The sequence below is a fragment of the Castor canadensis genome, chromosome 12 (assembly GCF_047511655.1).
Source record: "Castor canadensis chromosome 12, mCasCan1.hap1v2, whole genome shotgun sequence".
In the NCBI taxonomy this organism is placed as follows: Eukaryota; Metazoa; Chordata; class Mammalia; order Rodentia; family Castoridae; genus Castor; species Castor canadensis.
In genome coordinates this window covers 125,774-142,227 of record NC_133397.1, presented here as the reverse complement: position 1 = coordinate 142,227, position 16,454 = coordinate 125,774, and the positions used below count along the sequence as shown (strand labels likewise).

General features: G+C 37.6%; 1 protein-coding gene across 4 annotated transcripts in view; it reads left to right on the top strand.

Moving 5' to 3' along the window:
• The window catches only part of Sh3yl1 (SH3 and SYLF domain containing 1), a 31,185-nt gene that overhangs the window by 8,478 nt on the left and 6,253 nt on the right, over positions 1 to 16,454 (top strand). For 2 of the 4 annotated variants that reach the window (XM_020176619.2, XM_074049055.1), the window contains exons 2-8: positions 1,741 to 1,851; positions 3,613 to 3,726; positions 5,734 to 5,798; positions 10,294 to 10,406; positions 11,196 to 11,324; positions 12,813 to 12,975; positions 13,661 to 13,745. In XM_020176619.2, the coding sequence (XP_020032208.1) occupies positions 1,741 to 1,851; positions 3,613 to 3,726; positions 5,734 to 5,798; positions 10,294 to 10,406; positions 11,196 to 11,324; positions 12,813 to 12,975; positions 13,661 to 13,745 (780 nt within the window). Of the gene's footprint in view, positions 1 to 1,740; positions 1,852 to 3,612; positions 3,727 to 5,733; positions 5,799 to 10,293; positions 10,407 to 11,195; positions 11,325 to 12,812; positions 12,976 to 13,660; positions 13,746 to 15,769; positions 15,970 to 16,454 lie in introns of those variants that run through there. The other 2 variants (XM_074049056.1, XM_074049057.1) reach the window with 2 other exon arrangements.

The window sequence follows — 16,454 nt, the reverse complement described above, 5'->3', positions numbered from 1 at the left end:
ACTAACAGTCCCTATCCTAGATATTTATCCAAGAGAAATAAAACATTTGTGCACAAAAGATCTTTATGGAAATATTTTTATAGCAGTTTTATTTGGAACAGCCCAAACTGGAAGCAATGTAGTTGTCTGTTAACAAGTGAATGGAAGAATAAATTATGGTGTTCCAACATATTACAATACAGCCTGACAAAAGAGATGGACTTCTGATCCATGCCCAACATGTGACTCCTATTAATTTTATGGTTTGTGAAATAAGCCAGCCAGGAAAGGATAGACACTGTTTACTTTCATTTATTTGAAACTCTGGCACAGATGAAACTAACATAGTGAAAAATTAACCACTTACCTGATGTTGGTGCTGGAGATAGATGGGATTGACTGCAAAAGGCAGGAGAGAGCCATTCAAGGGGATGAAATGTGCATGCTCAATCAGCTATACCTGTAAAATAGGTGAGTTTCATTTTGTAAGTTATACACAAAGCCTACCTACATTGAGAGCCAATATTTATTCTGAAATAAAAGAGTTAAAAAAATAAAAAAATCCTGAAACATACTAATGTTATGATGCCAAAGGTTGAAAGGTATATGCACATGTGTACTTACACACACACACACACATCATATACATTTTATTTTTCTTGCACAGACTATGAAAATATATTGTTCCCAATCTAATACTGCTGACTATTTGGGGATGAACTTTCCACTGGCTTGAGTCTTAGCAATGCTCCTGGGTTGGTCTACAAAGAACCAAAGTGATCGCTTATTAAGAAAACAAAATAAAACTCTGATATGACCTTAGTTCTGTTTTACTTTTAAAATAAATTACACATTTCAAACATAGTAGACACCAAAATGTGTTGTATTGTTTTAGTATAAGAATCCATACTTTGATGAGTAAAAGACTTTTTTCCCTGTGCTGTTTAGTCATTCCTTCTGTCTGTTGATTCCAAGCATCCTCAGCATGCCATTCTGAAAATCATCCAACCGAAACAGTGGAACAAATGCCTTCATCCGTCTCCACCTGAAGAACCTTGTAACCTAGGACAATTAGATGAGAAATCCTCAGCGTCTGAACTCACCTGGACTTACATTAGAGCTTCATTGGACTTCATTGGCTCTTTTGATCCCTTGTTCAGTGAGGAGAGAATAGCTTACCTTCCCCAAAATACTGCAGCATGCAATGGTTATATGTGCATGTGCACTGTTACAACAAAGAAACACAGGTGTTTATGAATGTGCAGGAAACCCTGGAAATGTAAAATGTGATACAGGAACAGGCATACCTTCCTGAGTAGCCCAGATTTTTACTGTAGGAAAATCTACAGGCAGCCAGTTCAAGCACTTCTGATAAAATATATTAAATTTTATATTGTCTGTTATATAGACATTTATAAAAATGCATCTTTCACTAATTTTTTAAACTAATCTTATAGAATCAAGGTGAATGAATTATGGGGAGAATACAGATAATGGGGAAGAAAGGCCAGATTTTGTCTAAGATCCTTAGGGTGCAACCATTTTATAATTTCTGAGATTTTGAGACTTTAGGGTTTTCCCACCTGAGTAGATTTGATGTTTTAGGAAAACAGATATAAAGTTAATAACTGAGCACTTGGAAATCATTTCCATTGTCTGACAATTTATTATTGTGTAATTTTGTATGAGAAAATGAAAAGAGTTAATTCTGGATTTCTATGTAGTAGATTTTTTCATTGAGATATCTTTTTAATCTTTCAGTGAATAACCCTATACCTTCCAATCTGAAATCAGAAGCAAAGAAGGCTGCTAAAATATTAAGAGAATTCACAGAAATAACTTCTAGAAATGGACCTGATAAGATCATTCCTGGTAGGCAAATTTCTAGATGTGTTTGTTTTCTAAATTGCTTTTTGTATCTTTTAGCATTTTGTGTCAAGCAGCAGATCCTGCTGACAGCAGTGAGTATTTAGATAACCTTTTTCCTCAGGGCTGGTCTGGGGCTGCTTCTCCTAGGAAGTCTTCTCAGTAGGTCTGGCTGTGGACCAGAGCCAAGGAGTGGGCTTTCCTCCTTACCTCTGCCTCCTGCTTCCACTAAGAGGTGCCAAAGCCCTGAACCCCTAAGTCCCTGTCCACTTCAGCTTTCCTCAAACTCTCTTGTTTTTTCATCACTTCCTGAGACTTTGCAAACTCACTAGCTAATCGCACATAGAAATTTTACTCTTACGCTTTTTCCTGCTACCTAAGATATTCAGATTCTATAGTGGTTCAAGAAGACATTGGTGAATAATTCCGAGCACAGCTGTGCATCAAGTATCCCCTTGAAGTATACTGAATTAAAATACAGGCCCTGAATCCTACTCCAACACCCTGAATCAGACTCAGAGCAGTTGGTCAATGATACTTGTGTCTGACATGTTCCCTATGTGATTGGTGATCAGGCTGGCCACATGTCACCTGGCACAGAGGTGAGCCTTTGGGAGCCACTACTTGTTGATTACTATATCCAATGTCCAGATATTTCCAAAGGTGTTTCATGGAATATTTGCCTCGTGCCAAGAGTATTTACATGTGGTTAACTTGGGGAGTGCTACAGACTAATTTTCCTCTTAATCAATCACAGTACTTGACTCTATCCTGCCTTAAACAAACCAGTTTAATTTTTGTGAGCTAGACTTTCAAAAGTCATTTAATAGCGCTTCAAGTGATTTTTAGAATTTTGTTATAACAATATTAATAATAATATTAATTATGGTTACATTGGCCTTGGGGGGGGTTCCCTCATCCTAAGAGAACAGTTCTGTTGGAGCCTTGCTGCTCCATCTGGGTGCAAACAGACTCAGTTCTGGACATTCTGGGAGCTTATAAGAGATCTGCTCAGGCCTCATGAGTCTTCATTTCTCACAGGGTCCCCAGTGAACTGCATGCATAAATGCACTTAAGAAGCACTGCTTTCAAGAGTAAAGAAAGTTCAAGCAGAAAACCTGAATTGTCAGTAGCAGTACTCTACAGCGGGGGTTGAAAGCATCTTAGTGTATATCGGTATCTGTGTTCATAGGCTGTGGGTAAACAGTGCTTCCTAACTTCAGTGGTGTGAGTTTGCCTTTCTCTAATGTTAAAGGCTCTGAGATGTAAGTGAAACCTAACTGAGAAAGTAAATCTGCCATCAGTGCATCCTGTATTGTAAATGAAAGAGTACAGCGTCTGGTCTTACTTTCTTGACAGACTATTAAACAGAGAAAATGATAGATTAAACTATGATTTAGTCATATTTTGGGGCTTTCTGTGTTATTTTGAAAGATGTGTTATTGGGTAAACAGAGTCACGGAACAGTGAGGTGTTGCCTATAGGTCTATATGCACATAATATATACACATAGTAGACCTCATTTTATATAATGAGCTCTCTGAAATATGAATAAACCAGTTTTGTAAGTTGAGTTGTATTTTTAGTGTACTAGTAAAGTGGTAGTACTTGAATATTGTAGATCATTTTATGAAGTTAAAACTATTGAAAGTGGCAAAGTAATTTAATTTTTATTGTTGAATTCAAGGTGAACTTAGCTGCATGGTATTAAGATCAAAGTTTTGACACAAGCTGCCTTTTGGTCATTATTTGTTTGTTTGTTTGCAGCCCATGTGATTGCAAAGGCAAAAGGCCTTGCAGTCTTGTCTGTGATTAAGGCTGGATTTCTGGTGACAGCTAGAGGAGGCAGCGGGATTGTCCTGGCACGCCTTCCAGATGGAAGTAAGTTGACACATGTAAAGGGACCTTAATTCTTATCTGTTCTTTTTCATTTGCGAATGTCCTTATAAGGAGTGTGACAGGTAAGTTGATGTCATCCTAGCTGCTCCACAGGACATGCAGTATCTGTCAGAAAGTAAGCAGGGAGAGAGTCTTAGATTACTAGATGTGACTCAAGAGTAGACATGACTCTGCTGCATGTACATTTTGTATGTCGTCCATGTTGAGAACAGTATATTTTGGTGTGGTTTATGGGGGGTAGTCTATTTGAGTTTTTAGAGATGAAATCAAAATGTATTTGCTATGAATCCCAAGAATCAATGTTTATAGTAATCTTTAAAACTTCTGTAGGTATCATAATCAGTTAAAATACCTTTTATAAAATTTGACATTTGCTGTTCTGTCGTATAAGGAAACACATTGTTCTGTTAATAGTTCATTGTAACACTGTAATTTATACTTGCAGCCAGCAAACACAAGTATTGGTTAAGACACATGCTTCAATAAACACAAGTGTTTAGGAAACATATCCTTTAACAGTTGAATTCAATATTTCCTGCCATTGCGTTCCCACAGCAAACAAGAGTATCTTCCCCCTCCCCATAGTCGTGGCTCTGCTTTCATAGCTCAGTGTTGTCTCTGGTGTTGAACCACAGTGTAATACCTGAACACCTGTGGCACATTCAACAATTGCTTCCTCGCTGCAGACCCTTCATATAAAAGTTCAACGAAACATGTAGATCAGAACATCTCAGTTGATTAAAAAAAAATTGTCACAGTTTTAAAAGAATAAAAAGAAAGTCAAATCTTTAAAAGAAACTGAAAAAGATGATGCTCTCCTTATCCAGCATTGGCTGAATGTTCATGTCTCAGCAGTGAAAACACAAAGCAAAGGCACCTTCCAAAGGGGTCCTTGTCAGAGTGACTGGCCTCTGCAGGAAGGCCCAAAACCAGAGCCCCTCTGACAGGCAACTGTTGCAGAAAGGGTAGGACCTACTCTCCTGTCCCTCATCTTGGACCTTTCTACCAATTTTAAAAGGTTTTTTCTCTCCCCATCCTCTAGAGCAGCAGCTGTGCACCCTGCTGAGAATAATTTAAAAACTGTCCAAATAAGGCAAGGCAAGTTCCTGATCCCAGAGGAGAGGCCATAAGCCAGACAGTTCCTAACACAGGAAATGAAAAATAGCTTTGGGATTATCAGACACTGATTTCTGTAATCCCAATTCCTCCTTGCCCAGCAGGTCAGTTCTGAAACATCAAACAACATCTGTTTTCTAAACTTGGTCTGCTAACAAGGGGCGGTAGGTTAGGAAGGCATTGCTAGACTCTTCTTCTTTCCTTCCCCTCACCAAGTTAAAATACTTTTTCTAGATTTGTTTAGCATAAATTGTTTCTATATCAGGAAAAATAAGTACATAGCAGTCCTAAATATTCCATATCATGGCAAATGGGATTATTATACTGTTTCCATATGCAAAGAAATTTATTTTACTAGAATTTTATGTTTTGAATTTGTAGCCTGTTTCTTGTGCTTCTGTCAGCACAAGAGGGACCAAAACAGTTCTGAGCTCTGAAATTCACAATGGCAACAATTTAGTCTGATGTTGCCCTTAGGAATGATTGTAACAAATTCTTGAATCCTAGTCTCTCATGTCTGTGACAGAATTATAGCCAAAGACTAGACAGGAGCTAAATGATAAAAATTAATGGTAATTGAAATGATCAAATATTATGCATGTTATTGAGTAGGAAGCCAATTGTTTGGTATTATGCATGTTAGAGAAAGCTTAAAGGGCATGAACTTATGAGTCAGAGACATGATGATGAACACTTACTGCTATTCAAATATCTTCAGCTTTATAAAGATTGCATATGCTTTTGAAAGAACATTTTAACATAAAGGAAAAAATGTGAGTCTCATTTTAAAGGGAACTATTATTTTTCTCATATTCATATGTCAGGTATGTTAAATATGAAATTGCATTTTGTGTACTTGTTTGTTTTTATCAGAATGGTCTGCTCCTTCAGCCATTGGGATAGCTGGGCTTGGTGGGGGATTTGAAATAGGAATTGAGGTAAGTGGATTATGTTGCATTCCCTAAAAGCACCTGAGACTCAACACATAAACATCAAGAGACTTCCTGCTGCTAATTTGCCTCTGACGCTCATAGAAATTATTCTCTCTTATTTCATTCTCATTCTCCCTTCCTGTCCCCCGCATCCATCCATCTCTCTCTTAGGACTGTTCTTTCCTCCCTCCCACTCACCATTTCATCTGTTTCCATCTTAACCACATCCACACAACACATCATCCCAACATCTGCAACGTATGGTGCTAACTGCAGAGTTGCTTTCTCCCTCCATGGGCTGTTGGGCAAGCTGGAATTTGGGTCATGAGACAGAGCAAACCTAATTCAGTCTGTCATCATTAGTGGCAAAAATCCATTCTGAAACATCTGATATTCAAATCCTTTAAGTAAAGATTAATTTCACATTATTTTAGTTTATAAATGTTCTTCGAATGCTCATGGTCTTATCCATGGAGTAGAAATTACACATGAGGAGGGACCTGTTGGTAGATTAATTTCATATTAATTTCATTAATTTCATATTATTCTGTATTATTTTCTAATGCTCATGACTGTTATCCAGTGGATTAGCAGTTGCACATTAGAGTGGACCTATTGTAGAGGTCTGCCAAGTGGGGGTTACCTTCTCGTTTATCTGCCAGTTACGGCTACTTGGTTGGTAAATCAAGTCTCCAAATATGCTCAAATCATTTTCTCTCCAATTTCAGTCAGTTTCTTATAGAGCTATTCTTTTATGAATTTGCTCTGTGGCAAGAGTTTTAAATTTTTTCAGCCTCATTAGGAGGAAGTATTTCTGCAGACTCTTCTTTCTTTGACTCACTTCTGCATAAATCTGCAGTATAAAAACACAGCATATTTTAGTTCTATTCACAGGGATACATCTTTGCATCCTATGAGGGGAAATCAGTGCCTTCAGAAACATTGCCCTCTTGTGGAATTCCCAGCAACCCTGGCTCCCTGTATCTCTCCATTCTTGGGGAGCATTTCCTTTATACAGATCAGCCCCTAGACTTCCACTTCTGCACATCCTGGCCTCCCTCCAGGACAACCCTCAACTCCATTTAAGCCCAGGGGATATGGTCTGGGTATCATGCCAAATAGCATTTTTTCTTTTCAGTGTTGAGAGACTAATCCTTTTACTCCCAGTCTTTTGGCTTCTTTGAATCTAAAGTGTGTCTCCTATAAACAGCATAGGATTGAACGTTCTAAAAAATCCAGACAGTCTGTCTTTTCCCCCTCTACTTATTTATTTATTATCATATTATTGTTGTACTGGAGGTACATGGTGACATTTACAAAAGTTCTTACAAAAATCATAGTTGAATTCACCCTCTCCATCATTCTCCTTTATCCCTCCTCCCCCCGTTCCTGCAATAGTTTCAACAGGTCTGTTTTTTCTATTTTCATACATGAGTGCATAATATTTCTACTACATTCACCCCCTATACCCTATCCTTATATCCTCCCCCTTCCCACTGGTGCCAAACTCCTAGACAGGACCTGTTTTCTGGTTTTGAAAAAAGGCATTTTTGTTTGTTTAAGATAGCTGTGCAGAGAGTTTCCTTGTGACAATTCTATGTATATATGTATTATAACCCGAATTGGTTCATCCCCTCCATTTCTTTCCTTTCTACCTTAGTCCCCTTCTTATAGTGATTTCAGCAAGTTTAAAAATTCTATATTCATTCTTGTATAGAATGAATCAACCATAGTGTTTAATCTGTGCGTGTAATATTATTTCTATGGTTGAATTTGTGTCTGGACATTTTACTTTTGTATGCATCTCATGTTGTTTTTGTCCTTCTGTTTCTACTTTACAGCTTTCTTTTAAATTAAGTGAATATTTTGGAAGGTATAATTTTTAACCATTTAATAATATTTTTGATATGTTTTTGAGTCATTTTCTTAGTGGTTGCTGAAGAGCTTATATTACATCTTAGCTTATCAGAAATAATTTCAAATTCATAATAACTTAAATTAATGAAATTCAAGAATGTTCCATCTATATAGTTGTGTTCTCTTTTTGGCTTTTTAGTGCCATTGCTATTATATTATTTCTGTATATTGCAAGCATAACAAAACGTTATTATGGCAAATAATTACATAATTTATGTCCTTTAAAGAAAAAAGTGAAGAATTGAGAGCAAATGTTTATTATCAAACCTATTTATATCAACCTTCTTACTTACTATGTTTGGTTCTGTTAAGTTGTCTCTGGATTCAAGTCATTTTCTTTCTGCAACTCAGCTCTGCTCTCACTTGGTCCCCCTTACTTGTGGTTGTCACATGTGTTAAGTTTCTATGTTATAGGCCAGAAGTGTTTCAAAAACACATTTTCAGTCAGTTAGATGAAGAAAGAAGAAAAGTATGCATTTATATTGTGTTGATAATTGCACCATTTTCTGTACTCGGGCTCTTTTTTACAATGTGATTTTGTATTACTATCTAAGGTCAGTTGATTTCAACCTGAATTACTGTCTGTTTCTAATATTTCTTGCATCATGGGTGCACTACCAACATGTTCCCTCAGATTTTTTTTCTTTTAATCTGGGAATATCTTTATTTCATCTTTGTATTCAAAAGAATATCTTGCAGGATGCAAGATTACAGGTTGATAGGCTTTTCCTCCAACACTTTGATTTGAAATCTCACTTCCTCATCTTCACTGCCATTCCTCTTACTGGGTTCCCTTTACTTGTTGAGTCATTTTTTTCTCTTGCTGCTATTGAGACTTTATCTTTGTTCTCTCACATTTTCCAGTTATGGGTCTGGGTAGATCTCCTGACACATACATTTCTTGAGTGTAGATTAGCATTTTTCACCAAACTGGGAAGTTTTCAGTCATTGCTTCTTTGAAAACTTTCTGCTCCTCTCTCCCCACCTCTGATGCCCATGTCATACAACTTGCATATTTCATGTGGACGTAGTTTTATGTTCTGTTCCTTTTTCCTAAGTCTTACTCTTAGTTTTCATGATTTGTGTCTCTATTCTATTGTCATGCCATTCATTCTTTGTCTTCCTGTTCAGATCTGCTATTGAGTCTGATAATGAATTTTCAAGTTTGATAATGTACTTTAACTCAAGAATCTCATTTGCTCTTTTCTATGATTTTTATCTCCTTGTAATACTGGTACATTTTCTCTTTTTGATGAGACATTCTTAGCACAAAGGTTTTACTTTTTTACCATTTTTTCTGTTATTCTTTGAACATATTTTGAGGATTTTCTGTGCTAACCCTGAAGTCCAGATGATCAGAATGGCAGTTACTTGTGTTATTACATATTGGTCACACATACCTTCTTCATTGCTTGCCTCATAATTTTTTTTGAAAACAATGTTTCAGATAATACAATCTCCTGCCATTTAATGACACTTAGGTCAACAATTACCTATATATAGGATGATTCAATGAGATTGTATTGCCCAGTTACATTGTAGCCATTGTGTTTATGTAAGTGCACTATGGTGTTCAAGTAGCCCCAGAGCCACCTAGATGAGGTGTATCTCAGGTCTGTACTGTATCCACATACTTAAGGCAGTGTGCTTATTGTTAGCTTCGTTGGTGAGTGATTTGGCTGTGCTGGCTCCACAGTTGAGGACCTGCACATGGTTAGCAAGGCTTCCTCTTTGATTCTCTATGTTGCTGGCTGGCTGAGTGGTAGAGTGCCTACCTCACATCCATGGAGCTGTGAGTTCAAACCCCAGTACAGCCAGTAAAAAAAAAAAAAAAAAAAAAATCAGAGGTCAGGGGCTAGGTGGTGTACCCTAACTCTCCCAGTAGTGCTGGAGTCTCACACTTGGTAGGTCAGGTTATTTTTCTGTTCTAACTTTTGGCTCCCCACAGCCATAGTAAATTGAGAAATACTTTCCTCATGTTGATGTTCTGGGAGCAGGTTGAATCTCATTCTAGTTTTTGCTCTTACTTAGATAAAAATTATTGATAGTCATGGGCATTACTAATGGAAGCCAGTTGGGTTCTTAAGCTTTGAACTGCTGTGGCTTATATTCAAGTGTCCTGGTAAAAAGCACATGACCTTGCCAAGAGTAGAGGTTGGGAGCCAACCTGGACCCACAGCCTCACAGTCCTAGGTATACCTTCTCAGGGTCTGGGTTCCTTAGTTGAGGAAATCAGAGAGTACATTTGATCCCTTGCACCTACGGTTGTCATCTGTTCTGATTATTACTAGTGGCAGTTTGCAACCTCACTGAGGTATTGGAGTAGTAAAGGAGACTGTGCAGGAGACCTCCCAGTGAAGCTTAGACACAGGTAGTTCACAAGTGTTTGCCATAATTACCTGCACGATGTTGGCTTTTTACTTCATTAGCTCAAAAATAATGGCTCTTTTTTCATGTTTGCTTCATATTTATTCTCTGTCTACACTGAAATTTTATACCTGGTATATTTGGTTTTAAATCAACATACACTTTACATGATCTTTAGTCGTAATTATTTTTAAATAAGTGGGTTTCTACCTTTTAGGTATCGGATTTAGTAATAATTCTGAACTATGACAGAGCCGTAGAAGCTTTTGCAAAGGGTGGAAACTTGACGCTGGGAGGAAATTTTACTGTGGCAGTTGGGCCCTTGGGAAGGTGAGTCCTGTAAGGTATTTTTGGAACAGATGTTAAATCACAAAGTCTTAAAAAGTACTTATTTTTTTTTCATTGAGAGGAAATTTGGATTAAAACCAACTTATGATTTCTGTATCCACCAGAGAATTCAAGGCCATCACAAAAAACAGTCAGTGGGATAAACTAGAAAATGTGAAACCAGAACTCACAAGAAGAAACAAAGTGTTTCAAAAATACAGGACATGGTTTCTGTTGAAATTGAACATTAAATTTACCTTAAGCTTTAAGGGAGCCAAGGAAAGTCAAATTTTATTAACAGATAAGAAGCAGTGTTGCTCAGGAAAGGAAAAGGTTTTCTCAAGCTAAATCATGAAAATTTAAAATGCCTGAGTCTTACTTGAGCATTGTTCATGATACTTGGATATATTTTCTTTCTCTGTTAATTACATACTATTCTTGGGTTATGAGCAAAGTAGAAGTTACACAGTAAAGCCATCTAAAAAGGGGTCTAACGTGCATGAAAATACTTTATGTAAGAAGAATCCAGACTTCTCAGCACTTTTGAGATACAATTCCTGGTGCAGAAATAGCCAGCCTTCAGTCTCCCTCTCCAGTGTGGCCCTCCTGCCACCACACCTTTCCACAGTAATTCCATGTGACATGTTCTTCCAGGCCTGTCTTCTGTTCTAGGTCATATTAAGACACTAGCTTAGCAAAAGAAGTAATACCTACCAGGGCAGAATGAGACCATTCTCTTGTCCAGAAGTTAGGCTACTCGAGTAGTTGTCTCAGTACTGCCATCCTTTGCAGGAACCTGGAAGGAAACGTGGCCCTGAGAAGCTCTGCAGCTGTCTTCACATACTGCAAATCAAGGGGGCTGTTTGCTGGCATCTCCCTAGAAGGGAGCTGTTTGATTGAAAGAAAAGAAACTAATCGGAAGTAAGTTCATGCTACAGTGATTCTAATTGACTAAAAAGAATGTGTGACCAGATGATACATCAAAGTTGATACACTTCTTAAGAGTTTACAGAGTATACTTGATATTCTTAAATATAACAAGATGTGGTTTTAAGTATAAATGTAAAAACATTTACATTTAAAAATTCAAGATAAAAGTAGTATATGCTTACAGAAAATTCAGAAAAAAATCCCCCAAACATTCTACATCTTTAAGACTGACGCTGTTTACATTTTGTTTTAGTTCCTCCCATTTTCTTAGCATAATTTCCCTTATTTTTCCAATATGATTATAATTGCAGTATATGTTTAATTGTAAATATGTTTTTCCATTTGATATAATTTAAGAACTATTAGCATAAGTTAGAGGCCACATAATAGTCCACTAGTTGAAGACATTGTATAATCTATATTTTGCAAGAGTTTGTCAAGGGCCTGCCTACCAGGTAAACTTGGGGGCAATCAAATGTGTCATTGTGAAAGACTTCCTCTTATCACACACTGCCGTTGTCTTCCATCCACATCAAACAGAGGCTACTTTTGATTAAAAATACTGTTTGTTTTTTTAAAAAAAACTGTATTGGGTGAATCTTAGGAGCTGAAGGGAAGCTTTAGTGTGAGGTCTGGATAGTTTTCCCAACGCAGCTCTTAGAATCAGGCTACAGAGTGCATAAGGTGCAGGGAAGAGTAGAGGCTCAGAGCCTGCAGACTCTGGAGTCACAGCCCATGTTGCTGGTAAGGTACAGCCTCAGGCCCAGCACTGTAGGCGTGCAGTACTGGCCCCAGTCCACAGCCAGTTCTCCCAGGACTTCAGTAGCACAAGTGTAATGCTAAACTTAAGCTGGAAAAGCTGGCAGTAGTAGGAATGAGGAACGTGAAATGTTGAGAGCTCGTCATCTTACAGAATTAAAAGCCATGTTGCCACTTCTGGTTTTATTGGTTTGAGAAATACAATTTAAGAATACTTTTTAGAAGCTCCTGATTCTAACCTTTTGGCGCTAAAGCCTTTTCCATTAAAGTTTGACTAAAACCCAATAAAATTAAAAAAAAAACTCCTTAATGAATTGCTTGTCTTCCAGACTCGCAAGGCAAATCTTCATTTAATTTTGATAAAAAGAAACATTTTAAAGAACAAAGCCATGTATGTAGGAATGATTTTTGTAACAAGCTTAAAAAGTAAAAACCTTTGAAAATGTTTATACTTGTATATATATATTTGTATTTCAATATAAATGTGTATACTACATGTATATATGGTTTGCTTTTTGTTTTGAAAGAGAAAGGGTGTATATCAGAATATTTACGGTAGCTTCCCATAGAGGCTAGCATGGGGGTAAATCTAAGAGTCAGACGTGGGGTCAGGCTTGTAGTTAGTTTTTAAAATGTGGTATATAAGAATGATCACATATGTACGCACTCCAGGAAAGATCTGTGTCTATTAAAGAAATGTTCTTGATTTTACACTTTTAGGTTTTACTGTCAGGACATTCGAGCTTATGACATTTTATTTGGTGACATTCCACGGCCTGCTCAAGCAGAAGATCTTTATGAAATTCTTGATTCCTTTACTGAAAAGTATGAAAGTGAAGGACAACGCATCAATGCCAGGAAAGCAGCCAGGGAGCAGAGAAAGGTGCTGTGGTGTTTGGCTTTTCTGGTCTCTCAGTGGCCACAAGAAAGTTCTGTCTCAGAGCATTATGTCTCTAGTATTAGGTTCCCAGTTGACCTACAGTGCTTCCTCCATGATCGTGTACATAGAGTCCTGATGAAAATGTCCTGGGACTGTGAGGTTGTCTAAGCAGCTATCAAGGAAAATAGTTTGTCTTTTATCGTTTCATTCTCCTAAGGATGAATCTTGGTGATGTTAACCAACGAAACTAAAACCAGCTGCTGCCACATTGGGCCTTGAAGTACCCAGGCTTTTGTGGGTGTTACCCAACTTGTCCCACAATACCCTTTTATTCTCTGCTTGGTCTCTGCTGTGCAGGATGAAACAAGCATAGGGTTTAAGTTGTCAGCCTTTTCCCAGCTAATATGCCTGAAAAGCACAGGCACTGTATCTGTAGCCCTACCAGACTGCACAGTTGTGAAAGGGGTGGGGAACTGAAGTAGGAGAGAGTACTCCCCACCCAAGACTGGGCCTCCTTAGGTTCAATGGCACAGGACCCAAAGGCTTACATGTGAACACTCAGGGTGCCTCATTAATAGGCACATAAGATGAAATCTGCTACATAAACTCATTAGAAACAAAAGCCTTCTGTACTCCTGAGTAAAAAGAGGGTTTTAGAATTGTGTGCATTTATTCTTGTTCCTCCCAGGCTAAAGAATTACCTCCAAAACCATCGCCACTGTCAAGACCACAGCACTCATCCTCACCAGGCCAGCTGAACTCCGGATCCCAAAGTAAATACTCCTGTTACAATTTAAATGCAATTGTTGTCAAGTAACTATTAAGTGTTATTGTTAATAAATCAAGCAAAATTCCTATGCTTTAGAGTCAAATAGAAGACCTAATGAGTATTTAAAAAATAAATGTTCTTCCTCTGCTAAATTGTAAGACAAATCTCAATGCTGTAATTTGTGAAAATTTCTGTTCTCATCCATAAGATGCTTTCTTAAATCTAGGAGACTTATCTCTAATTTTTTTTTATCACGTATCATTTCTTCCCAGTGATTTGACATGGGAACAAATCAACCTATCTTTCCATTCATACTCAAAGATTCACCTTTATAAGTATTGATGTTATCTTATGTTCCTGGGAGCTCAGGATCCCATAAGGTGATTTTCCTTTTCTTTTCTTTTCCTCTTTTCTTCTTTTTTTTTTAGTTTGTGGTACTTGGGATTGAACCCAGGGCCTTGTTCACGCATGTTAAGCAAGCACTCTACCACCTGAGCCATGTCCCACAGTCCTTTTGTTTTGATATTTTGGTTTTGAGACAGTTTCACTAACTTTACCCAGGCTGGCTTTGAGCTCAAGATCCTTCTAGGTCTGCTTCCCAAGTGTCTGGGATTACAGCTGTGTACCACTAGGCTGTGACTTTGAGACTATAAAGATGACTGACTTAGATCTTGCCTTTACAGAGTTTCAGTGTAGAAGGAGAGGTATTGCATGTAAAACTGTAACTGCTTCCTATGTTTCTATTTGGGAGAAGTGTCATAGTAAATATAAAGCCCTTCAGAGGTCAGGAAGCTTGTCCTCAGACCCTTTCTTCATGTTCTGTGTCCATTTCTTCCAATTTTTAGCACAGGACCCTCATATTAAATCTTGGCATGCTTCACCACAAACATTACTACCTTGTTGCCCACCCACCCTATTGCCCACCATATAGTCCCCACATACACACTGCACCATATGTATCCCTCCATTCATATGTCCACCACAGCACCCCTCAGCACATCATTCCTCACTGCTGCTCACATCTCCTTGTTAATTGGAGCATGTTATGAATTTAAGGATCTCTTTATTTACTTGCTGGTATTTTGGATTTAATCTTGAATGAAAAGTCTCTTCATTTCATTGTTCTATCTTTGGCTGTTTGGATAGTTGTCTTCTTTTTCAGTTTGTGAAAGTGCTTTGCATATTAAGGGCTTGATCCATCACTGGTTGTAATATTTTCTGTTTATTGTCTTTTGATCTTGTTTTTCATATATTTTACTATTTGAAAGTTTTATCTTTACGTAAAAATGTGCCTGTCATCTAGTTCTTATAGATGTGGATTTTTTGTCATGGTTAAGAAGGTCCACCTAAGTCCTATGTAAGATTGCATTCAGTCTCCTAGATTTTCTTGTGATATTGTTTTCTAATTCCTGGATACTTATTTTTCAAACACTTTAAATCATTTTACCAATTCTTACCTCTTCTCCCAATATGCAGTCCAGTTAAAGTAATATTGTGTATTTATTCTTTGATACCAATTATAATAATGTTACATGTAGTATGAATTAATTTGATAAGTATCATAATCTTCCCATTTATGCCTTCCATTTGTTGAGATGTTATTTTACATTTTTTGTAAGATTTCATAGATTCTGTGACTTTTCTGTTAGATTTAATCCTCTGTACTGTATAATCAAGGTTCTCATTTTCACTTCATAGTTGAAGAAGTCATAGTTGGCACGTATTTTGTTTATCTAATAACTGATCATCTACCCCAAATTGTTTCTAGTCAGTTTCTCAAAGTAGACACTCTTGGAATATTTATGTCCTCCTCTTTGGCCTGCCAGTGCTTACTTCTCTGTCCATATATCCATAAACTTCATAGATAGACTGTTCACAGGGTACACTGAGCCTTCCAGGGGCAGGTGGGTGCAGGCAGCTTCTGGGGATGCAATTTCCAGAACTCCAGTTCATGGAGAAGTTCTATCTCAGTCAGCCTAGCTGAGAGTCTGGCCCACAGGTTCCCTCTTCCTCTTCTGTCTTTCACAGTCATTTTTCTGCACTTAAAGAAGAAAAGAAAACCTGCAATCCACTCTGATTCTGAGTTCTCACTGTTGCCCCAAAGTGTAAGAACAAGATCCAATCTGAAATGTGGAAGTGATGGAATATGGTTAGTGAATGACTGATGGGACAGCAAGTCCTCCCATAAACGGGCAATTTCTCTGCTCTCAACCAAGTTAAGGAGGGACCTGATTGAATCAGAACTCATAATGAGAGCAGTACTTAATAGCATCATTATATAGTAATTACTTTGAAAGTCACATAGTTGTCTGTCATCTAAATAATTACTATATTTTATTGTCTTATAGCTATTTTTATTATGTTGTTTTCATGATAGCTATGCATTTTTTGGCCTGTATCTCAGGACTATAAAGAACATAGTTATATAACTGTAAAATACCTCCTTCCAGTCTTCCCTGGTTTTATTCCCTTTTTTTTTTTTGGTGGTACTGGGGTTTAACTCAGGGCTTCATGCTTCCTAGGCAGGTGCTCTACCACTTGAGCCATCCTGCCAGCCCTCTCTAGTTTTATTAAGAACCTCCTTTATGGTGGTGCCAACTACTCAGGAGGTAGAGGCAGGAGAATTGTTTAAGTCCAAGAGTTCAAGACCAGCCTGGGCTACATAATAAGACCCTGTCAAAAACAGAAAACAACAACAAAAAAGACTCATTTC